Below are 24,723 nucleotides of genomic sequence, written 5' to 3'. Positions count from 1 at the left end.
GCTGGCCCTGCCAGTCAAGCACTGGTGCAGAACCGAGGGCACCAGGCTCAGCCCCTCCCAGCCCAGCCCCAGGGCCCCCAAGCTGGGAGGGAGGGGAGACTCCCCACCCCTCCACATCTGGCCCTGGCCCCTAGGGTCTGCGGTAGAGAATTCCCGCCCCCGCTTCTCTCCCTCCTCCTGCTCTGTGCGATCTGTGCCCGCTGCCCGCCTCAGGGACAGCCCCAGCTCCCGCCTCCGGCCAGCAAGGCCCACATCCTTCCTCCCTCAGCTGGCCCCTTTGCCTGGCAGGAGGCTGGGGGGGTCAGGCTGCTGGGGAACCCTCCCCCCCCCAGCTCCCATCAGTCCTCGTCCCCAGCCCCCAAACTCTGGGTTGCTGTCCCTTTTCCTGTAGAACAGGAAACAAGGTTATCTCCTAGTCTCAGAGCCAGCCCCCTGCCCCTTTGGCTCTGCCCAGGGACCCAGACCCAGCCAGGGAAGGCGCCCTCAGCCAGAAAGCAGAGATTCAGCAGCTCACCCCAGCTCCCGACCTAGGGGGCTGACAGCTGTCACTCAGCACCCCACCCCCTGGGGAAGAGGGGGCCGATTCAATCAGAGCCCTAGAGGAAACGTATTGATACACGATTATTTATTTATTTATGCAAAAGTGAGCCGACTTTGTTCGCCAGGTAACCGGGCACGCGGCCCAACCCCTCTGGCCAGGCCGCCCCCAAATCCCTCCTCCGCCCCACACCCCCTCCGGGTCATTAGGTCCCCGCCCCTCAACTCCCAGAGCGCCAACGGAACCTTGGGATTTGGGGGCTGGAGGGGAGGGGCTCCTCCCTCCGCAGTCTCCCCTTTTCCCAGCGCCTATCCTAAAATCCAGCCTTGTTCTCCGCTCCCACGGTCCCCCTACATCCCCCCCCCCACATTCTCAGCAAGCTGGAGAGCAAATTGCAGTTTTAAATCCAAAGGCGGAGGGAGGGGGAGGAGGAGGGGGTGCGCGGCAGCTCTGGGCGCGCACCTCGCCCCCGAGCCGGGGGAGCCGCGGGGCGGCCAGGAAACCCGAGAACCCCCCCTCCCCGCCCCCCCTCCCCGTCCACCTCCCCCTCCCCCTTCCCGGCGCTGCCTGCCAGGCTTCGAGCCGAGCCCAGCCGAGCCGCGGGCCCCGGTGGAAACAAAGACCGATCGCACCGCGGGCACCGCAGCCACGGGGTCCGGCGGACCGGACTGGGGGCGCTGGGCCCCCCCACAGTGCGCTGCACAAAAGAGCCTGGCCGGCCGGTCCCCAACCGCGTCTATTGCTGGGCAGGAGGCGCTACTTACCGGAGTGCTGGGCTGCCGGCTCCGTGGGTCCGAGCCAGGCGAGGGGTTTCGGGGGGCGTCTATCTTCCGCCGGCGGCAGCGACACGGGCGCCCGGCTGCTGGGAAGAGGAGTCGTAGAGGAGCCCTGAGCCGCCTGCCGTCGCTGACAGCATGGCTCGCGCCTCGGCTCACATTCTCCGCCGCTAACTCCGCTGGACACGGCCCCCCGCTCCCGCGGCGTCCCCCCCACCACGATTACTCCTTCGCTATCTGCGCCCCACTCGCTTCCCCAGCCGCTCACACACTCTCACAGCCCTGGACACCCCCGCCCCAACCCCCCAATTGCAAACCTGGGAGGGAAGACGCCCCGCGTAGTCCTCCTGCTCCTCCTCCGCCGCCCTCCTCCCTCCCGCTCTGTCTGTCTGTCTGTTTGTCTGCCTGTCTCTATTTCTCTCTCTCTCTCTGCCTTTCTCTGCTCTCCGAGCTGGGTGGGAAAAGGAAATGAGGACAGAAAGCAGACGCTGGCTTTGGGTGGTGGTAGCTGGATTCCCTCTCTCCCTCCCTCCTCCCTCCTCCCCTCCCTCCTCCTGCCTTCTGCTCTCTCCGCTGCGAGCGGGGCTGAGCGCAGCCTGGCGGGTGGCTCGCTCGGCCCGCCCGCCCGCCTGTCTGTCTGTCTGGTCTGCCTCGCTCGCTCCCTCCCTCCGTCTCTCGCCCTCGCCCTGCCTGCCTGCCTGCCTCTCTCCGTCTCCGCCGCCGCCGCCGTTGCCTCTGCGAGCTCGCCTTACCTTCGCTGCTCACCATCCGGAACCCCAGGGGGGAGCGCGCGCAGAGCACGCCGGGACTTGTAGTCCCTGTTCGGCCGCTCCGCGCGCTGTGCGGGCGGGGCCACTCCGGCTGCTCCGACGGCGCGGCCCGGAGCGGACCCTATGCCGGAGTATCCCTGGCCCGGATGAATCCCGTTTTATCTAGGACTGCTGATCCTCCTCAAGGGTTAGGAACATTCCGGGCGTTCCGAGGCCCCTACTCGGGGCTCTGGCTGCGCCAAGGTTGCGGGTGGTAGCGCAGGGGCGGGGTCTGAGAATAAAATGAGTGGAATCGGGCATCAGAGGATGAGCCAAAAGGGCTGCGACTTTCTGGGGTGTCCCAAACACGTTGAGAGGGCCCATGGAGAGACGAGAGGACCTACACTTTCAATTTGGGGACGTTTTTCCTATCAGAAGAGGCGTTTGGCAAGAAAGCCGCTCTGGAAACGCTACAGTCTCCTCCGCATTTCGTGGCCCTTCGCCTCAAACTCAGCCCTGGATTTAGTTCTTCCAGCGCCTACTTTTTATTGTCGTCCACGGGCGGCGAGGGCGCAAAAAATTCTGGACAAAGTGTAGATACCATGCCTTCTGAATTTGAACAATTGTTTGTGAGCGGAATTCAACAGTTCTCCAGCGCCTGCTGCGGCGTGGGGGTTGGGCGCAGCACTTTCACCTACCTCCTCTTCAGGTCACATCTGTTCTCCAGCCCCTGGCTCTGGGCCCCCTGCCTTGCCTATCCCACAGATGGGAATGTGCGCCTCTGAGGAAGGCTTTGTTACCCCCAGGGAGGTGGCTGGACAGCTCTGAAAGGAGAATTGCCGCGGCTGCCATTTACTGAGCACCCGGGCAGCACGGGGTCCTTGGAGCCTTGCAGAAAAAACCCTACGAGACCTTATTTCTATTTTAGATATAAGAGTTCCGGAGCCCAGGTGTCCCGATTAGAAAGTGGTAGATTCAGCATCTGGATAATTTCAAAGCTTCCTTCCTTCCTTAACCCTTGGGCGGTAACAGAGTGGTGATTCCCTCTACTCCACCCCCCCCCCCCCGCGTCCCCGCCATCCTTTACTGTTGATCTTTCTTCCCTGTGTCTATGTGTCCTCCCTTGGCACTAAGGTAGATAAGGTTTGCAGAAGAAACAGATGAGTGATGCAGTGATCACTGCCCTGCTACTTGTCTATTGACTGCTTCTGAGCTGATCCCAACTCATGACTGTGTCTGACATTCCTTTGGCCAATGTCTGCCAACTTAGTCCATCTTGCCCCATGTCCTAAGCTTCTCTAGCAATGCCTTTACTCCCTGATCCACCTGCTTCTGATGCCTTCTTTGCTCTTGCAGGGTAATTGCTAGTCAACACATGTTTAGATGGTGACATTATGCTAACAACACATCCACACCACCTTCACCATCCCTCCATCTCTCCCAGTCCCTACCTATAGAGCAATTGAAACTTTTCCAGAAAGCAAGTAACAGGGGAGGCTCTAAAAAGCACACCCACTGATGTGGCATCGTGGCACATGTGGCCAGCTGGAGAGGCCTCTGTCTAGGGGCCACTTCGCTTGCAGACAAAGTAACCCCAAGAACTGATTATGATAAGAACGGGCATTAATAAAAGCAGGAGGTGCTTTAGCGATCCTTTGTAGCTTCAAAACTCAACTCTGAGGTCATCACAAGCAGAACTTTTGGTGTCTTGCCATAACTGCCGCCCATAGGGCAAACTTTAGTGCTGATGGGTGTGAGAGACTCCCAGGTCTGCCCATCTCTAATGCCTCACCCACCTTTACCAAGGATAGGAAGACCCTTACTGCTTGAATTAAATGTAGGCAGAGGTTGGGATGAGATCATACTGGTGGCAGAGAGCCCCAGGAAAGATGGGACTAATCGATATTCAAGAAAAGCATAAAGGGGGCGGGGGGAATGGCTAGTTAGGTGGCAAAAGGCACACGAAAAAGAAGTTAGGTAGAATTTCCCAAATATGCTCCAAATTCTCCAGGCTGCTTCAGGTGTCCCCTCTGCAGAAGTAGTGGGTAGCCCCAAAGGGTTACAGATTCCTAGAAACAAAACACAGCAGAGCCTTCCTGGAATTTAGGGACAGGTTTTTCTTATGGAGCCTTTCCAAAGTATGTTGGGGAAGGGGTCCCCCAAACTGCACATGAACTATTATGCGGGATGCTGCTGCCACCTAGTGTCCAATCTCCATATCTGCTCCGGTGATTTAAGCTGAGGAAGAGCTAGGAAGAGCCTCTCCTCTTTCTGGGGTCAGCTTCCTCCAACCACGTTTGTTTCACTGGAGACAAAACCTAGTATATTCAGACCCAGGAAATATTACTTGAAAGTAAAGATAAAACTGTGGGGACCTAAGGTTTTAAAGGCCGTGTAAACTGGGATCCAGGCACACCTGGGCTTGCCTTTATTTGTTGTGTTGTCAGAGGCCCAGGTTTCCATGGATAAAATAGACTCAGGTTCCTGAATGGTATGTGCCTGTAACCCCAGCATAGGGAAAGTGGAAGCAGGAGGATCAGAAATCTAAGGTCATCTTCAGCTGTACAGGTACACAAGGCCAGCCTGGGCTACATGAGAGACTCCCTCTAGAATAAATAAATAAATAAACAAATAAATAAATAAATAGAAAACTGGCAAGGTAGAGGAGAGATTAGGTTATAATAAGAATGGCAATGACAGCCGGGCAGTGGTGGCACACTCCTTTAATCCCAGCACTTGGGAGGCAGAGGCAGGCAGATTTCTGAGTTCGAGGCCAGCCTGGTCTACAAAGTGAGTTCCAGGACAGCAAGGGCTACACAGAGAAACCCTATCTCAAAAAACAAAACAAAACAAAAGAACGGCAATGACTGATAGTCCCTGGGATTCATAGAAAGGGGAGAAACGATGGGTGCCCCCTCTCTGAATACAAAGGTTCTGGGGCTTCCAGAAAGGATGTCTGAATTGCTATAGAGTAATTCAGTTTCCTCCATACAAGAAGAAACTGGGACCTAACAAGCTTTCCTGAACTTTCCTGAGCCACTGAGCTGCAGATCCAAGAACAAGATGTGCCCTGGACTAGAGCCACTCTGTCCCAGCTTTACCCGCCATCGAATGCAATGGCTAGATCTAGGGTCCAGGAGATCAGGGTAGCAGGAAGCCCCCCTGACAGTGAAAACTACTACGGGCCCCCACTTTACCCTCCTTCAGACCAGCCCCTCTCCCCTCCCCTGCACAATCCTCCCACATTCCTCTAGGCAACAGGAAACCCCAGCTGCAGCCCAGACTTCAAACAGCTCCTCCCTCTGGGGCAGGGGGTGTGGGAGGAGAGGCCAGAGGCCACAGGGCAAAGGTCAGCTTTGTTCCTGCCAGAGGTGGTGAGGGACCTGGAGAAGACAGAGGGGGGTAGGGTAAGGTCCTTGACGGTCACACGGCATATGTGTAAATTCCTGTGTCCATCAGGGTGTACAAGGTCCTGGCTCTCTCCACCGAGTCTTGGGGGGTAAGTGTGTGTCCTTGGCTTGCCTTCGGTTATCTCTCTAACTGTAGGTCAGCACATTGTTGTCTGTCTGTGTGTGCTTAGCCTGGGACACCACTGATAATTCCGTAGGTGTTATCAAGTATAGTGATATGCTCAGTTCACGGGCCTGGTCAAAGCTATGTGTCCTAGAAGCGTGACCTAGTGTGGTTCCATGTGTTCAGAGTGGATGTCCTCCTGTCTCTTCTGTTATCCCTCCTCTACCCTAGTCACGAAGTGGAGGCTGAGCTTGTGCCTGGAATCCCAGCGCCGGTGTTCAGGAGGCTGGAGTTTGAAGCTAATGTAGATGACATATTTCCTAGCCAGCCTGAGGCATGCCCGCCACCTCACCCTAAGCCCCATCTCAAAAGCAAAACAAATCAGGGGCCGGAGGGTCACAGCCTTTCAGCTGGTCTCCTAGAAGACCAGAGTTTCTTGCCACTAATTGTGATTTCAGCTCGGGTGCAGGGTGGGCGTGGGGGAAACTTTGGTATCCACAGACACTGTACACACACACACACACACACACACACACAATTTTGAAAACCCCCCACAAAACTCTATTTTGCCTTCTAACGCTGTTGTCCAAGGGTTAGAATCCCAGCCAAGCACATGGCTGACCAGGACTTCAAATAATTCACCATCTCCATTTTTGGCACTAACCCACTGTCAGTGTAGTGCACTCCACTCATACCTAATTCGACTTTCCAGCAGCTTCATTTCCTGTCTCTGCATCCACTCAATTCTGTCTCTTGCTTTTTTTTCTCTTTTTTGGTTTTTCGAGACAGGGTTTCTCTTTATAGCCCTGGCTGTCCTGGAACTCACTTTGTAGACCAGGCTGGCCTCGAACTCAGAAATCTGCCTGCCTCTGCCTTCCGAGTGCTGGGATTAAAGGCGTGGGCCACCCCCAACCCCCCACCTCCTACCCCCCACCCCCCACCCCCACCCCCACCCCCGCTTGCCTTTTTTTTTTTTTTTTTTTTTTTTTGGTTTTTTTTCAAGACAGGGTTTCTCTGTGTAGCCCTGGCTGTCCTGGAAGCCTTTTTTTTTTTTTTTAATAAGGGTTTTGTTTTGTTTCGTTTTGTTTCCCTTTGTTACAGGGTTTCGAATAGTTCAGGCTAGCCTAAAGCTTACAATGTAGCTGAGGATGACCTTGGATTTTTTGATTCTCCTGCTTGTACCTCCCAAGTGCTGGAATCACAGGTTTGCTGCAGCAGGCTGGGACTTTCCACCCCTTTTTCTTCTCTCACCTCTCTCTCTCTTTTGAAACAAGGACTCTCCATACGTAGCCCAGGTTCACCTCAACTTCACAATCCTCAAATGCCCACTCTTTTTCAGCTGCATTAGAAAACAAAGAAGTTAGGCTGGAGAGATGGCTCAGCGGTTGAGAGCATCTTCAGACACACCAGAAGAGGGCATCTCATTACAGATGGTTGTGAGCCACCATGTGGTTGGTGGGAATTGAACTCAGGACCCCACTCCACCCTCCCCACAAATAGCCAAAGCTATCCGTCCTAGCCTGGTGTGCACATCATTACTGTTCCTTTTTTTTTTTTTTTTAAAGATTTATTTATCTATTATATGTAAGTACACTGTAGCTGTCTTCAGACACTCCAGAAGAAGGAGTCAGATCTTTTTACAGATGGTTGTGAGCCACCATGTGGTTGCTGGGATTTGAACTCTGGACCTTCAGAAGAGCAGTCGGGTGCTCTTACCCACTGAGCCATCTCACCAGCCCTGCTGTTCTTACATAATGAAGAGCAGCCAGTGCTCTTAACTGCTAAGCCATCTCTCCAGTCCTAGTCGCTTGTCTTTGTCTCTTGTTTCATTGGTGTTTTTAGACAGTTTTACTATGTAGTTTATGTAGTCCTGGATTGGCCCGGAACGAAAAAAGAGCAGCCTGCCTCTGTCTCTCAGAGCGCTGGAACTAAAGCTGCCTATCTGACTGTGTTTATTTTCTTGTTTCCTCTGAAAAGGACTTGCCCAGGGCTATTGTAGTAGTTCATGCCTTTAGTCCCAGAACATGGGAGGCAAAGGCAGGCAGATGTCTGTGAGCTTGAGGCCAACCTGGTCTACAGAGTAAATTCCTAGACAGCCAGACCGATATTGTGAAATCCTGTCATGTAAAAAAGAAAAAGAGGCTGGGCAGTGGTGGCGCACGCCTTTAATCACAGCACTTGGGAGGCAGAGGCAGGCAGATTTCTGAGTTCGAGGCCAGCCTGGTCTACAGAGTGAGTTCCAGGATAGCCATAGCTACACACAGAGAAACCCTGTCTTGAAAAACCAAAACCAAAAAAAAGATAAAAGGAAGGAAAAAAAAAAGGAAGAAAGAAAGAAACAAAAAAAGAAAAAAAAATTCCCGCCCAATTGATTTTGGATCCTCCTCTGATCTCCAACACATCCAAAACTGTCATCTTCTCCATCTTTCCTCTGAACTTGGTCACCATTAAACTTTGTGTATCTTGAAATGGGAATTGGAACCTGACACCCCACCATCCCACCCAGCAAAAAGTTTCCTTCATTTCTGGATGTAGTTCCTAGAGTGTCCACTAGGTGGAGGGCAAGCATCACTGCAAGGCCATCCAGGCCAAGTGCCTGATTAGGAATGGTTAAGGGGAGAAAGGCTTCCTAACTGTACCAGGAAAACACGTATAGGAGTGGACAGAGGATTCCTCCAGCTCAGTTTTGGAGCAGAGGGACTCAGAAAGGTCTCCTATGGTGTGTCGTGGATGCCCAGGCGATTTCTAGCTTTCTTTTTTCTTTTCTTTTCTTTTTTAATTTTGGTTTTTTCAAGTCAGGGTTTCACTGTGTAGCCCTGGATGTCCTGGAACTCACTCTGCAGACCAGACTGGCTTCGAACTCAGAAATCCGCCTGCCTCTGCCTCCAGAGTGCTGGAATTAAAGGTGTGTGCCACCACTGCCTGGCTTTCTTTCTTTCTTTTTTTTTTTAAAGATTTGTTTTATTTATGAGTACACTGTAGCTGTCTTAAGACACACCAGAAGAGGGCATCCAATCACATTACAGATGGTTGTGAGCCACGATGTGGTTGCAGGGAATTGAACTCAGGACCTCTGGAAGAGTAGTCGGTAGCTGGGTGTGGTGGCACACGCCTTTAATCCTTATTCTGCCCTGGTTCATCTAAGCTCGCTGCCATCCCATATGTAGTTCTTTGCATTTGCCTGAGTCTCCCTCGGCTATACCTCAGGGCCTTTGCACGTGCTACTCTTTCAACCGGGATGACCTCATTCTCCTGTTTCCTCAGAGCCAATTCATTCCACATACTCTAAGAAATCTCCATGGGCGCCTACACTGGCCTCGCTGCTGTGTGTTGTAATGGTTTACTGTCATGTTTTCTGGACAAGACCAGCCTAGTGGAGACAACACTAAATGCATACAGAAACAGGAGGACTTTGAGTTCAAGGCCAGCATGGACTACATAGACCAGGTCCATCTCAAAACAACAACGACAGCAACAACAACAAAGAAAGAACAACGCCCATTAAAAACTACAAGCAGAGCAACACAAAAACAGGTGTATATGAAATTAACAAATGACTAAGTTGGTGGGTTATTTAATTTTTACTTATGTGTGTGTGTGTATGTATGTATGCATGCATGCATGCATGCATGAGTTAATATGCACATGTTAGTGTCCTCAGAGGCCAGGGAACATTGAACCCCATGAAATAGTTTCAAGTAGCTGTGAGCTTCCAGATGTGGGTGCTCTGAATTGAACCCAGGTCCTCTACAAGAGTGGTAAGGACCCTTAAACATTGAGCCACCTCTCTAGTCCCAATTGAGTGCAATCAGCAAGTACGGAGACACCTGTATCCACAGCCTCGCTGCATCAGTATTAGATTTTGTCCTACAGCTCTATCATGTGTGCCAGTGGAACACACGAGTGAGTCCTAGAGTTCAAACCCAGACTCTATCATCTCACGGAATGACCTTGGGTGAGGGTCAGAACCTTCATTTTCTTCTCTGTAAATGGCTATAATCTCCCATTGCTGCAGAGCCTAGTGGTGAAGATCAAATTAGACCACGCAAGCGAAACATCCCCACCCCCACCCCCCAGTCAATTAGGTGCCCTCCCGCAGCATGGAACCTGGAGATAAAATCGCCCTCTGAGCCGTAAGCCAGTAAAATCTACACATCACGGAGGAGAAGAGCCAGGTGGGGGAGTGAATGAGGCGGGAGATGGTTTTGTAAACGACCGAAGAGTTTTGTGAACGGGAGCGAGTTGCAATCAAGGTGACCGGCCTGTAATCTCAGGGAGGCAGGGCGAAAGAGGATGTGATTGAAACGGAGAGAGCTGTAGCTTAATCAATTGCATTGTGCTCTATCTGGAGGGAACAGAAGGCGGCACTGAAATGGGGGTGCCAGGGAGCTTCATCCAGCTGCTCTGGAGGGAGTGATGGGGAACCTGTAGACACAGGGACGGTCTGGTTCGGCTGAAGAGCAGCGAGGGGCCTGGAGCACTCCAGATGGCTCACTGCATTGCTGGGGCCTTCACTGAAACCACATGGGCAGAAGGCAGCAGGCAGAGCCCCAGGAGGCAGACGACAAGAATATCTTAGTTCCAGGAAAGGGCTGTGGAGGATAAGTGCTAAATCTGGGGCCAGAGACTTGGTCCCAGCCCCTGATCCACCAGCTTAATGTCCTGGACACCTTCAGAAATCCGACTTCGGTCAGGCATGATGGTATATGCCTACGATTCCAGCACTAAGGAGCCTGAGCAACATGGAAGGGGTCTATCTCAAAATGGATATGTGTGTGTGTGTGTGTGTGTGTGTGTGTGTGTGTATGGTGGGGGTGTCCACGAGTTATCTCACAGTACCTCAGTTAATCAGAACAGCCGCCTGTTTTTCTAGGTTGTGTGAGGCTGAAATGGCAGCATGCCCTGAGCAGGACCCCTGGCACGGAGCCAGCATTCTGTAAATGGCAGTGGCAGACAGCTGACGTGCGTGTATTAAACATTTAACGCTACCTCACAGATGGACAGACTGAAACTTGCAGAACGTAAACCCTTGCATAGAGCCACGGAGCCAGCCAGTGGCAGAGGCAGGATTCTCGGTGACTGGGCTCACAGTGGGAAGTACAACCCCATGGCGGCAGGAAGACAGAAACAACACTACCTTCTGGCTTGTATCTCAGGTTCTTGTGAATTTGGCTGGTTAGGACCCTATGGCCTCGAGAAGCCTTGGAATCTACAGAGCTAAGTCTACCATCCTGTGACACCTGGATTCTCTCCATGTTTCTTCTCTTTTCTTTTTTTTTCATTTATTTATTTTTATTTTACGTGCATTGGTGTTTTGCCTGCGTGCGTGTCTGTGTGAGGCTGTCAATTCTTAGAGTTACAGACAGTTGTGAGCTGCCCTGTGGTTGCTGGGAAATTGAACCCAAGTCCTCTGGAAGGGCAGTCAGTACTCCTAACCGCTGAGCCATCTCTCCAACACCTTCACCATTCAACAGCCTCCAGCACAACCCTGGTCACAGGGAACTCTCAGTAGATGCCACCCTGTCCCTTTTCTTTAGATTCCTCAGTTTGACAGAGGGTTATAGGAATCTTTCTGCCAGTAAGTAAAGAACACACACACACACACACCACCCTTTTCAAAGCCCAGCGGTAATGAAGTCTAGTGAAGAGACTGTGGGCTTTGTGTAAGATCAGCTCTACCATGTGCAGCTGAGTGATCCAGGCATATCAGACAACTCCGGGCCTCGGTTTTCTCATCCAGTGGAACTAATAGAAAACAGTCTCAGCATTAGATTACATGCGGGAGAAAGACTGCAAACATATCTAATAGTCAGCAGGCAAGTTTGTTTGTTTGTCTGTCTGTCTGTCTGTTTGTTTGAGATAGGATCTCACTATTATCCCTAGCTGTCCTGGACCTTGCTGTGTAGACTATGCTGGCCTCAAACACATGCCCATCTTCTTGCTTCTGCCTCCCTAGTGCGGGGACTAAAGGTGTGTGCCTCCCCACACTAGGCATGGTAGGTGGGACACAACTGTAATTCCAGCATTTGGAAGGTGGAGACAGGAGGATTGGGAGGTCAAGGTCCTTCTTGGCTATGTAGAGAATTTAAGGTCAGCCTGGGTTATAAGAGACCATGCCTCTTTTTTTTTTTTTCTTAAAAGGTAAGTATATGTTTATTTATTCATTCATTATTTCTCCACCCAAGGGAAAGCCTCCAGGATAGGAATAGCTCTTACTCATTTTTATTTGCTCAGGGTCCTGCTCAGTGAAGGGCCCATCAGAGTCAATTCTTAGTAATTGCCTAGTGCATTAGTGACTCCAAACTCCCAGGCTCCTTTCCTCTCTCCCAGCAATAAGCCAGAGGGCCAATAAACACTTCCTGACAGGAGAGGTGAGACTCCATATATCCTGTTCTCCTGGTTTCCAAAGAGGCATGTCAGCTACCAGTTTCTCCACAGAGGATCCAAGAAGTACATCAAAGATGGTCTACCATCTCCGATCCCAGCCAGTAGGTGCTTCCAGTCACTATAATAAAAATATCTCCAAAGGTCTCCAAAAGCTCCCTGGGGTGGGGAAGAGCCCACCCTACTCCCCAGTGAGGTGGTATGAGCTAGGCCTTCATCCTCCTCTTGCTGTGTTCTGGGGAGCCTGAGAGCTGTAGAGAGTTTGTTGTATTCTTCTCCATGCCTCTGCCATGGGAGGCCTAAGACTGTGCCAGTGTGCCTGTGATGGTTGGGAAGTAGGCTGAAATCAGGTAAAGAATTAGCTGTACGAAGATTCAAAACCACATTTGTCTTATTTGCAATCACCTGCTTTCTGGGTCTCTCAACTCATGGTGAACTGACATGTGGGTGAACAGTGGGACATAGGGGTGCCCTGAAGCCCCACGTGCTGGGTATCTGGCACTTAGTAGGTAAGAGGGAACTGCTAACCACCCCACTCCGCCCTCCCCACAAATAGCCAAAGCTATCCTGTTCGCCTCCTGCAGACTACCACCCCTCTCCATAGATGGCTCAGGAAATTGTTCTAGCCTGGTGTGCATATCATCGTTGTTCTTACATAATGAATACACACATACACGTCCCTCAGAGGGGTGGTGAGCATTCAACAGCTCTCTCCCTCAGACCTGGGCCCGGACCGGAGCATCCAGTCTGAAGGCTTTTGTAATGTAGAGAAACCCAAGAGATGCTAAGAATTAAATTCTTAGGGTCTGGGCTGGAGCAGGCTGATAGGAGGTAGGAAAGCAGGAATAAGGGATAAGTGGAAGAAGAGAAATACAGTTTTATAAATAACTAGACAAAGGATGAGTATTTTTAGGAGATGGGGAGAGAGACTAACGGTATGTCGGAGCCTAATGGGACAGGAAAAGTGGTACTGGGGTCAGAGTGTTCGAGAGAGGAGCTCTGAGCATCCACTTACTTCATCTGTGAAATGAGTGGGATGCCCTAGATTTTTGGATGGGGCATGGGTGGGAAGGGAAAAATGAACACTTGGGGTCAGAGGAGGTAAGAGATGAGTTTCTCGTCTCCATTTGCACCCTCTATAAAATGGCTTCAGAGCGTCGGACCTTCTCTGATCCTGTGCTAGGATTCCACAGGGGTTCCAAGTCTTGGGCACTGGGACCAGAGTGCCCCGGGGGATTGGCAAGAGCAAGTACATACTCCCAGAGGGTCAGTGATGCCCAGTCAGGCTATGTCTGGTCTCCAGGCTGGTACTGTGGTTCTGTGGAGGTGAAATAGTCTTCCAGGAAAGACTGCAGGTACTCAAAGGTGGGCCTCTCCTCTGGATCCAGGCGCCACGCCTGCTCCATGACCTCATACAGGGATGCAGGACATCCTGGAGGGCACGGCATGTGGTAGCCATGCTCCACCTGTTCCAACACTTCCCGGTTGTTCATACCTGAGGAGTGGAGCTCTGTCAGCCACAGGAAGGGAGAAGGGAGCAGGGCTGGAGGAGACCCTTCCCCACGACCACACCCCCAACTCCCGGCTCACCTGGGTAGGGAACTCTGCCCTTGGTGATCAGTTCAGTGAGCAGAATCCCAAAGGACCACACGTCTGATTTGACAGTGAATCTGCCAAAGAGGGCGGCCTCTGGGGCTGTCCACTTGATGGGGAACTTGGTTCCTGGAGATATTGGGGAGAAGGAAGGTTAATGGGGGGGAGTGTCCCTGGGAACTGCTGGATTAAGAAAATGAGGACTTTAGGATTGGATTTCTTGGGGAACCCCAAGCATAGAGGTCTCTGTGCACAGCAGAAATACCTGCTATTTTCTATACGTGATTTTGCTTCTCAAGATAAGATATTAGACTGTCTCTAGCCTTTACTGAGAGCCAGTCACAGTTTCATTTGTCTTGGTTTGAGTTTTATGGCACTGGGAACAAATTCAGTCCCCCTTCCACTAAGCAAGGATTCTCCCACTGAGTTATAGCCCACAGGCCCCAGAACTGTTTTAGGAACTATGTCAATTAACACATTAAGCCCTTACCATATTGATCTCAACTTACCAGTTAGGAAAAGAAGTTGGCAAATAAGTTCTCTGCCCAGCCAGCACAACCAACAAGTGGCTAGGATCTAGACATTCTGGCGTTATTATATCCCATTGTCTTTTAAGACTTAAAGTTAGTTTGTTTAAATCTGCTTAAGACTTAGCAATCTAGGGGCTGGTGAGATGGCTCAGTGGGTAAGAGCACCCAACTGCTCTTCCGAAGGTCTGGAGTTCAAATCCCAGCAACTACATGGTGGCTCACAACCATCTGTAACGAGATCTGACTCTCCCAGCTACAGTGTACTTACATATAATAAATAAATAAATCTTAAAAAAAAAAAAAGACTTAGCAATTTAGCAGTGCCTGATACTTACTAAGTAGCTGGTGAATAGTTTCTTTCTTTCTTTCTTTCTTTTTTTTTTTTTTTTTTTTTTTTGGTTTTTTGAGACAGGGTTTCTCTGTATATCCCTGGCTGTCCTGGAACTCACTTTGTAGACCAGGCTGACCTCAAACTCAGAAATCCACCTGCCTCTGCCTTTCAAGTGCTGGGATTAAAGGCATGCACCACCACTGCCCGGCTTTTTTTTTTTTTTTAACATTTATTTATTTTATGTATATGAATACACTGTAGCTGTCTTCAGACACACCAGAAGAAGGCGTTTTATCCCATTACAGATGGTTGTGAGCCACCATGTGGTTGCTGGGAATTGAACTCAGGACCTCTAGAAGGGTAGTCAGTGCTCTTAACCTCCGAGCCATCTCTCCAGCGAATACTTATTTTCTTATTGTGGACTAAGTATTTTCATTTTATAGCTCAGAAATGGTAACACATAGATGTTAGGTAACTCAGGACGTGGGTAGCTAGTGTTGGAGGGGAGACTTGAACTCAGGACGTGGGTAGCTAGTGTTGGAGGGGAGACTTGAATTCAGAATTGCATGTGACTCACATCAGGATCGGGGGTGTCTGGGATCATCAGGGATGGGGAAGGGTTTCCTACTCTGTGGGGTGCATGGCAAACCCTTAGAGTTTTTGGTCTCTAGGGAGGTTCACCTTGTTGGGGGTTATACTCATTGTCCTCTATGAGGCGTGCCAGCCCGAAGTCAGCGATCTTGCATATTAGGTATTCCCCCACCAGGATGTTGGCTGCCCTCAAGTCTCGGTGGATATAGTTCATGCGTTCCATGTAGGCCATGCCCTCGGCTACCTAGGAGAGAGGGGGGGAAAGGAAGTGAGAGGCAGGTGCTAGCATGGGCTCACAACACCATAATTACACCTGAGGTGTGTGTGGGAGTCTCCTGAAAACTACACTGTCCCGATGGACACCCCACCCCCACCCCACCGCTGCCCAGAGCACATGGGGAGACAACAATATCTTCCTGCCTCAGGTCTCAGAGCTCATAAGCTGGGCTAGGCTGCAGTTTCTGTGGATATAGGCATATGGGTTTATGGAAGGCCAATAGAAGAGAAGTCTGGGAAATGACGCCTGCTGGTCCAGCTTACCTGGGCAGCCATGTCCACTAGATGGGGCAGCATCAAGTTCTGACCTTCTCGATCCTTTAGGAAATCCAGCAAGCTACCTAGGGGGAAGCAGCCAGAAAATCAGCAGCAAGCCCCTACCTCCAGCAAGCCTTCTTACACTGGCCTTGCCCTTACCCAGCCAGTCTAGCCTCACTTTGCCCCCCTCTCTCCCGGTTCTTTCACCTAGATCAATCTTCCTGCTCTGACTCCACCTCCGAACCCCTGGACACGACCCACTTAGACTCCTCTCCAGGTCGGCTCTCCATTCCCAGAGCTTGCCTGGTATGCTCAAAGATATCCACATGTTGGCTAAGCACCTTCTGTCAAGAGGAGGCCCCGCCCCCCGCAACAGTCCCCGCCCCTAACCACTCCCCCTACCCCCTGGAACTATACAGTTTCTAGTTCCTTTGCAGGTCCCTGGTCCCACCCATCCAAATCCTGCCTGTCCCCCTCACCATAGCACATGAACTCTGTCACAATATAAATGGGTTCCTCCGACACCACCGCATACAGCTGCACCAGCTTGTCGTGCCTCAGCAGCTTCATGATCTGTGCCTCCTCCAGGAATGCCTTCGGGGACATGGTGCCCGGCTTCAGCGTCTTCACTGCCACCTTTGTGCTGCAGTTCCATGTGCCTGCTCAGTGGCCGTATACTCATCAAGACTGGCTCCCCGCAAGTCCTGTGCCTTTTCCCAGACCCCAGACAACCTCCCAGCATCCTCCATCCCCATCCCCACCCCCATCTCCTACCCAGCCACACATCTCCAAAGCAGCCGGTGCCCAGCCTGCGTTCCAGTGCTATGGAGTTCCGGTCGATCTCCCAGGCATCCTTGGCCAGGCCTAGAGTCTGGGGCTTAGTGGTGGTACAAGGCGCCGTAAGCAAGTAGCACAGACCATCATTCACTTCTGTAGGAAGGGCAGATGGAAGGAGGTCACAGATGGAAAGTTATGGATACTCTCTCCGAAACGCAGCCCAGCATCAGACCCCAAGCTTAGCTGCCATAAATAATCAGGGCCTAGTGGAATACTCATGCTGGTAATTCCAGCACACAGTAGGCTGAGGAAAGAGAAAGGAGTTTGATTCTAGCCTAGGCTACAGGGTCTTTCTCTCTCTTTTTGTTTTAAGAGATTTATTTATTTTATGAATATGAGTACACTGTAGCTGTCTTCAGACACACCAGAAGAGGGCATCACATCCCATTACAGATGGTTGTGAGCCACCATGTGGTTGCTGGGAGTTGAACTCAGGACCTTTGGAAGAGCAGTCAGTGCTCCTAACCTCTGAGCCATCTCTCCAGGCCCAGGCTACAGGGTCTTAAATAAATAAATAAATAAATAAACCCAGAGAAACGAAAATAGTTTACAGTTTGTCTTCACAAGCCAGGATTAAAAGAAAAGAAAGAAAGAAACAAACAAAGAAAGAAGAGCCAGGCACAGACAGTGGTGGAACACAACTTTAATCTCAGCACTCAGGAGGCAGAGGCCAGCCTGGTCTACAGAGTGAGTTCCAGGACAGCCAGGGCTACACAGAGAAACCCTGTCTTGAAAAACAGAAGATAAAAAGGTTCCTATTTGAGCTCACAGCCAGGAAAGAAGACAGTTCAGCCCTCTGAGAACTTGTCTGTGCCCAAGGAAGGGCAGTAAGTATACAAAAGAGAGATGACCCCCGTGGAAACTTTATGGGTCTTCCGAGGAGGTGGCCTCCAGCCAGGTCTTTGAGGACAAGGACTAGTTCTGACAGGTAAAAACAGAGGTAAGGTTCTGAGGCGAAACTGTGGACATGAGTCCGTTCCTGCCGCAGATCTCATCCTGGGCCTAACCAGTCAAGATGGGGACGAGAGGCACTGAAGGTGCCTGGTCTCCATGCTGGGTTTTACTCCTGGATGGACCATAACTGCTTAACCCCACAGGAGGCCTCGGTCAGGTCAGGTCCTTGCTGCCTCCTGCTCAGGCTCAGAATCATTGGCTTCTGCTTGTTTGCTGTCACCACATGGAAAATGACCGCAGCTGTCCAAGGGACCGCTCCTTCAGCCTTGTCCCCGACGTCCAGGTAGCACACAACAGCCAGAGAGTCTCCACAAAGCTCTGATCAGCTTCTGCAACCCACTGCTTAGAGCAGCAGTTCTCAATCTGTGGGACATGACCCCTCTGGGGTCGCATATCAGATATCCTGCCTATCAGAGATTTACATTACAATTCATAACAGTAGCAAGATTACCGTTATAAAGTAGCAATGAAATAATTTTATCGTTGGAAGGGTCACCATGAGGAACTGTATTAAAAGGTGGCAGCATTAGGAAAGTTAAGAACTGCTGGCTTAGAGCCTATGATAGATAATGACTCTGCCTAGGAAGTACAACAGGGCCAGCAAGGTGGCTCAGCAGGTAAGGTGTGAGCCAGCAGCCAACCTAGCCACCCGGGTTTAGTCTCTGGGACCTATATGGCAGAAGGAAAGGACTTACTTCCACAAGTTGTCCTCTGATTTAGACACACACAACGAGAGAGACAGAAAGAGACAGAGAGACAGTGAGACAGAGAGATAGAGAGAGAGAACAACAAATGCCCCACAAAGTTTCCATACACTGAATAGACCGAAGCCAGCAAGATTTTGCTCGGCAGGTAAAGACGGTGTCTGCTGGCAACCCCAATGACCCGAGTTCCATCCCCAGGACCCACTTGGCTGAAGGAGAGAATCAACTTCCACGAGTTGTACTCTGACACGCATGAGCCCCCCCCCCAAAAAAAAATGTAAAATTTTCAAAAGTTCCCCAGGCTTAGGCCTGGAAGCAAGATTAGGAGGCATTGCTTGCTCTCCGTCTGCTCAGACTCCACACAGAGCAGAATCCTGGCCTAAGGACGCATGTACGTGGCCCAGCCACTACTTCTTTAGGAGATTTTTGTTCTCCAGGCCTCAGTCTCCCCGTCATGACAACACGGTCAGTCACACTTAGCAGCTCACCCATGTAGTGCCGCACTAGGTCCTGTATGGAGTCAAACTGGGCCCGTGTGGTGATGTAGTAGCCGCCCGTGTCCAGCTTTCGGATCTTATAATGCTTTATGTGATCGCCTCTGTTCTGGTCCCAGTCACGGATGGACAGGGAGTAGGCCCCTGGGTGGAAAGGGTCCTTTAGTTCTCGTCTCCCTCAGAGCAGGAGGAGGCCCCCAAAGGAATTCCCAGAGCCCAGCTTAGCTCTGCCCCTCCACTTGGCCCTGACCCAAGCACTGACCAGCCCACTGTCCTTATTGTCTGGTGGCATGTCTGCCGTACCAACCCACCTTTGGTGGTCTCGCTTTCCCGAATGAGAAAGGCCCCCTGGGGGTTACCAGAGGACAGAAGCTGCCTCTCTGCATCCTTTCTACTGATCTTTCCGAAGTACCACCTGTTAGGAAAAGCAGGCAGAACCAGGCACATTCATTCCAAACGCCAGTTCATCTTCCCCGGAAGTCACCGCAACAGCCAAGTCTCAGTTTCCTCATCTGACAAATGGGTTGTTATAATCTGCTTCATGACTTGAGTATAAGGATCCCAGAGAAGGGGAATGGGAAACTGTCGGGCACACATGGTCGATGCTGAGAAAGACCAGGATTCCTACCCACTGGTGTCTCTTGAATTAAAATTGTTAGATTCTCCCTGGTACAGTGGTATGATCCCAGCAATCAGGAGGCAGAGGCAGGTACCGCTCTGAGTTTGAGGGTACCCTGGTCTACATAGCAAGTTCTAGGTCAGCCAGGGCTACATAGTGAGACCCTACCTTAAAAACAAATAATGAGGGAACAGGGCATAGTGGTACATGCCTTTAATCCCTGCACTTAGGAGTTGGCGGGGGCAGGTGGATCTCTCTGAGTTTGAGGCCAGCCTGGTCTATAGAATGAGTTCTAGGACAGCCGGAGAAACCCTGTCTCTGGGAAAAAAAAAAAAAAGCCATAAAAGTCCCTGGTAGTGTAGTGTATGCCTTTAATCCCAGCACTTGGGAGGCACAGGCAGGCAGATGTTCCAAATCAGTCAAGGTTACATGGTAAGACGTTATATCAAACCAACAAACACACCAACAAACCAAAATTGGTAGAGCCCAGGCATCAGTGACTTTTTCAGGTATCACAGGGCCCTTGACCCTTCTCACTAGACCTCTCCAAAACCCATTTTACAGACAAGGAACTCAAGTCTCAGAGGGGAGCTGGTGTGAACAATTAGTGTCCTCACGTGCCCTGATTCTCTCCCACCACCCTAGGCAATCCTTCAGACTCCTGCCCCACCCTAGCCCCAAATTCTTTCCCTGCTTGTGGCTGTCTGAGACAATGTAGTCCTGAGCTGTGTGCATACAGGGCAGACTGGGGGGTGGGGAACAGATGTGACCACACTCGCTGTAGAAGACTCTGTTGTTATCTGATCATTAAATTGACTGTGCCTTGTGGGCATTGATAGAAAAGAACACAGTTTTCAAATCAGGGCGGGTGAGGACACCTGGGAACGCTGGCACGCTCAGTCCATACCTGAGCACCAGGCAAATCTGGGAGACAGAAGCGGTGTCTGCTAACCGTGTGCCTGGGAAAGCAGGCAGCAAGGAGAAAGGGTTGAAGGGATACCATACACATTGTCAAAGGTTTTCAAGATCATCCTTCAACCCCAGCACAGTGTTGTGCACCTTTGACCCCAGCACTCTGGAGTCAGGAGGCTCTCTGTGAATTCAAGGCCAGCCTGGTCTACAGAACTTTTTCTAGGACAGCCAGAGCTACACAAAGAAGCCCTGTCTTAAAAAAGCCAAAAACTTCCTTAAGAATCAGCAGAGTAAGTTAGCCCCTGGGAGGAGGAGCTTCTAAGAGTGAGATAGCCTGAGCTACATCGCAGGACCTTGCTTCAAAATAAAAACCAAGCCTTAACAGACTGGGCACTTCCTTTGTGGTAGACGACAACTCTGAACATAAATAGACTTGCTTATAATATTCAGAGAAAAGTGCCATGTTTAAACTCATTAGACAGATGAGGAATTGAACCAGCTACCTAGTGGTTAAGCAGCTTGCCTGAGGCCACACTGTGATCCAAAACAGGAACCCAAACTGTCTCCTCTCAGGCCTGGGCTCTTAACCAGGAACCCACACTGAGCACTTTAGACAGCACCTTGCTACCCAAGCTGTGGGCGCAGCTGATCCAACCCTCCACACACACACACACACACACACACACACACACACACACCATTGCCACCCCTCTGATCCACACCCCCCCCACTCCCACACCATGGCCACCCCTCTGATCCAACCCCCACCCTCACACCCACACCATTGCCACCCCACTGATCCAAACCCCACACCCCCACACCATTGCCACCCTGCTGATCCAACCCCCCCCACCATTGCTACCCTGCTGATCCAACTCCCCCCCCAACACACAACACTGCCACCCTGCCCCTCCATCATCCTCCATGCTTTCTGCCGCTCTCCACAATCCAGCCTCTTTCCTCTTGTGCTCTGGGCTTGCCCATGTCCCTCTACTAGAGAAAACCCATCTTACCCCATAAACATCCCCCTGAAACTGCCCCATCCTTCAATCCCTAAACACATACCTTCCTCTTTCCTAGAGGGAAGAAGTTCTGAGTCCTACGTTGCTGTGTTTTAAAGATGTATTTCTTGATATCACTGCACACACATGTGCATGCAAGTGTCCATGGGGGCTGAAAGAGGGCACCAGAGCCCCTGGAACAGTAGCTAATGAGGGTTATAAGTCCCCACGTGGGTGCTAGGAATTGAACCCTGGTCCTCTGGAAGAGCTTCCTGTGCACTGAACCACTGACCCATCTCTACAGCCCCCTACTTTTTTCTTTTTCAACAACAAAATTATTGCATGTTCTGTATTCATGTTGTGTGTGCATGTGCGCATGCATGCTATAACAAAGGAGTGGGGGTCAGAAGTCAGATCCGTGCATGCTGGGTCTCTCCTTTCACCCTGTGGGTTCTGGAGATCAAACTTAGGGGGTCAAGCTTGACAGCAAGTGCCTTTACCTGCTGAGCCATCTTCTGCATGTTTGGTCCCGGCTTCTTAGCTCACCTTCACTTAGATCCATATTTCCCCTCTTGAGACAATACTTTCCTCCCCTTCCACTAACTCCCTCCTTCCTGGGCTCTGCTGTCAAGCCCATGTGACAAAGGTGACTTAGGAGGGTCACCCCATTGCCAAGGATGAGGGCAGCCTCAAATCCCCTCTCTCCTGTTTTCAGAAATTTCTCCTCCAGACTTGGATGTTCTGCACTTGGCCGGGCCTGCTTTTCTCCGCTCTCCAGTGGCTCTTTCTTCACCAGAGTCAAACCCCAGGACCACCCTGTGTCTTGCTTGCTCTCTCTTCCTCCTTTTTCCTACTAGGCAGCTCTAAGTGTCATCTCTACTCAGATGAGGCCCAGTTCCTACCAGCACCAGAGTGCCATAACAAATGACAGAGTCTCAGAGACAATTAGGAACAGGAGCCCCTTCCTCTGGGATCATGAAGTGGCATGGCCCGGCACTTCTCATACACAGGGCAGCCTGGTCTAGCTTCTGGTAACTTCCTTCACGTGTAGTGTTCCTCTCTACAAACCACAAAACAACAATCCTGCCCCACCCCCACCCCCGCCGAATCCATGGACCTCCACTTGTTCCCGTGTCCCCCATTTTATCAACTGACACCACACCTAACTTGTTTCTTCCAAAGATACTGGATCATCCAGTTCCCCTCGCTTCCCAGAGTCCAAGTCCTGAGGACTCTCACTCTGGTTTTGGGGTAGCCAAGACTACCCTCAAATTCACTACAAATGTCAGAATCGTGGGCACAACGCTACTACGCCACTGTCCTGGCTAGCTTTGTGTCAACTCCATACAAGCCAGAGTCTTCAGAGAGAAAGGCAGCTCAGTTGAGGAAATGCCTCCATGAGATCCAGCTGTATGGCATTTTCTCAATTAGTAATCAATGAGGGAGGGCTCAGCTCATTGTGGGTAGAACCACTGCTGGGCTGGTGGTCCTGGGTTCTCTAAGAAAGCAGGACTAGTAAGCCAGTCAGCAGCATCCGCCATGGCCTCTGCATCAGCTCCAGCCTCCAGGTTCCCGCCCAGCATCCTCTATGGCCTCTGCATAAGCTCCTGCCTCCAGGTTCCCCCCCCACCCCCAGCCCCATTTGAGTTCCTGTCCTGATTTCCTTTTGGTGATGAACGGGGAATATGGAAGAATAAGCTGAGGAAACTCCTTCCTCCCCAACTTGCTTTTGGCCATGGTATTTCACTGCAGCAATAGAATCCCTATCTGAGACACGTGTCCAGCCCAGTTCTTCAAAGTCTCTTCCATCATTTTTTTTTTCCCTCACAAATGTATGGGAGAGTTTTGTTGGGAGGAGAGGACTGAAGATGGAATCTAGGACCTGGCTCATGTTAAACTACACTTCAGCTCCTCTCTGTGTCCAACAAAATGAACTCTAAGGACTGTTCCTTACAAGCCTTTTTTTTTTTTTTTTTTTTTTTTTTTGGTTTTCCTAGACAGGGTTTCTCTGTGTAGCCCTGGCTGTCCTGGAACTCACTTTGTACAGTACACCAGGCTGGCCTCGAACTCAGAAATCCACCTGCCTCTGCCTCTTGAGTGCTGGGATTAAAGGCGTGCACCACCACCACGCCTAGCTTTTAATTTATTATGAGTACATTGTAGCTGTCTTCAGACACACCACAAGAGGGCATCGGATCCCATTACAAATGGTTGTGAGGCACCATGCGGTTGCTGGGAATTGAACTCAGGACCTCTGGAAGAGCAGTCAGTCCTCTTAACCCCTGAGCCATCTCTCCAGCCTCCTTTTTTTTTTTAAAAGGATGAGCTTTCTTTCTTTCTTTTCTTCTTTCCTTCTTTCTTTCTTTTTTTTTTTTTAAGATTTATTTATGCATATGAGTATTGTGTCTGTATGTACATCTTTTTGCCAGAAAGGGGGATCAGATCCCATTACAGATGGTTGTGAGCCATCATATGGTTGCTGGGAGTTAAACACAGAACCTCCAGAAGAGAAGCCAATATTCTTAACCAATGAGCCATCTCTCCAGCCCAAATGTTTTTAGGTTTTAAAAGATTAATTTGGCTGGACAGTGGTGGCACACACTTTTAATCCCAGCACTTAGGAGGCAGAGGCAGGTGGATTTCTTTGAGTTCAAGGCTAGCCTGGTCTAGAGAGAGTTCAAGGACAGCCAAAGCTACACAGAGAACCCTGTCTTGAAAAACAAAGGATTTTATAATAATAATATTACTTATGTGTGTGTGTGTGTGTGTGTGTGTGTGTGTGTGTGCGCGCGCGCTCACGCATGCACATGCATGCATATGCATGTGCCTATAAAAGCCAGAAGAGAGTGTCAGATCCCCTAGAGTCACAGATGGATGCCAGCTTCTGTCTTCGGTGCCGGGAAGCCCAGCACTGTTGACCACTGGGCCGTCTCTATAGTTCCCACCCATTATAGGCTTGAACGCTCATAGGTAGTAATCCCTGGGCACACCTCCCACTCTCAGGAATTCTTACACACCTTTCCTTTATAAATTCTACACTCTCTCTGCTATGATAGATGTAGACAGACAGACAGACACACATAGATTTTTGGCATAATATTACTGTTACAGATAGGCAAGGTGTATACTGACTAGCACACGGTATATGTCTAGCTGGGTTCACACACCAGTTCCATCCGTTACTAGCTAGGAAACCTTGGGCAGATTATTCATTCTCTCTGCACTTCAGCTTCCTCATTTGATGTTTTATTTTTTTTAAAAACAAATTCTCTCTGTGTCTGACCTGGAACTCACTATGCAGACCAGGCTAACCTCAAACTCAGAGATGCACCTGCCTCTCCCTTGCAAGTGCTAGGATTAAAGACCCTGGCCAGCTTCCTCATTTGTAAAACAGAACAATAGAGTTTCTATCTGGACCACACAGCAAGTCCTCATTTATAGAACACAGCACCTGCTGTGTTATCTGCTGTTACTTTTTTTTTTTTTCTTTGAGACAGAGTTTCTCTGTGTAGCCCTGGCTGTCCTGGAAGTCACTCTGTAGACCAGGCTGGCCTTGAACTCACAGAAACTCACCTGCCTCTGCCTCCCATGTGCTGGGATTAAAGGTGTGCGTCACCACTGCCTGGCTCCTTACCATTATATGGGTGGGGAGGCTCAGAGTGG

General features: G+C 50.7%; 2 protein-coding genes and 1 long non-coding RNA gene across 16 annotated transcripts in view; 1 reads left to right on the top strand and 2 right to left on the bottom strand.

The window, feature by feature from the left end:
- The window catches only part of Ahdc1 (AT hook, DNA binding motif, containing 1), a 66,846-nt gene extending 64,521 nt beyond the window's left edge, over positions 1–2,325 (bottom strand). For 5 of the 12 annotated variants that reach the window (XM_011250231.1, XM_006538739.1, XM_006538734.1 and 2 more), the window contains exons 1-2: positions 1,632–2,070; positions 1,303–1,397 (exon numbers count right to left, since the gene is read on the bottom strand). The gene's annotated coding sequence lies outside the window, so the exon portion shown is untranslated. Of the gene's footprint in view, positions 1–1,302; positions 1,401–1,631 lie in introns of all 12 variants that reach the window. The other 7 variants (XM_030253465.1, XM_006538738.4, XM_030253464.1 and 4 more) reach the window with 5 other exon arrangements.
- A 3,112-nt stretch (positions 2,326–5,437) lies between these two features.
- Positions 5,438–12,396, top strand: Gm36599. Its single transcript, XR_390813.3, has 3 exons — positions 5,438–5,562; positions 8,841–9,110; positions 10,450–12,396. It is a non-coding gene; the product is annotated as a predicted gene, 36599 (long non-coding RNA).
- Fgr (FGR proto-oncogene, Src family tyrosine kinase) overlaps positions 11,697–24,723 on the bottom strand; it is a 27,799-nt gene continuing 14,772 nt past the window's right edge. For 2 of the 3 annotated variants that reach the window (XM_006538544.4, XM_006538545.4), the window contains exons 6-13: positions 18,840–18,943; positions 18,523–18,672; positions 16,314–16,469; positions 16,019–16,198; positions 15,546–15,622; positions 15,096–15,249; positions 13,551–13,682; positions 12,814–13,455 (exon numbers count right to left, since the gene is read on the bottom strand). In XM_006538544.4, the coding sequence (XP_006538607.1) occupies positions 13,247–13,455; positions 13,551–13,682; positions 15,096–15,249; positions 15,546–15,622; positions 16,019–16,198; positions 16,314–16,469; positions 18,523–18,672; positions 18,840–18,943 (1,162 nt within the window). In that variant the 3' untranslated portion in view covers positions 12,814–13,246. Of the gene's footprint in view, positions 13,456–13,550; positions 13,683–15,095; positions 15,250–15,545; positions 15,623–16,018; positions 16,199–16,313; positions 16,470–18,522; positions 18,673–18,839; positions 18,944–24,723 lie in introns of all 3 variants that reach the window. The other variant, NM_010208.4, reaches the window with a different exon arrangement.

Source organism: Mus musculus, chromosome 4 (genome assembly GCF_000001635.26).
Source record: "Mus musculus strain C57BL/6J chromosome 4, GRCm38.p6 C57BL/6J".
NCBI classification, from domain to species: domain Eukaryota; kingdom Metazoa; phylum Chordata; class Mammalia; order Rodentia; family Muridae; genus Mus; species Mus musculus.
The sequence above is the reverse complement of the archived record's forward strand: the minus strand, read 5'-3'. Positions and strand labels throughout refer to the sequence as shown.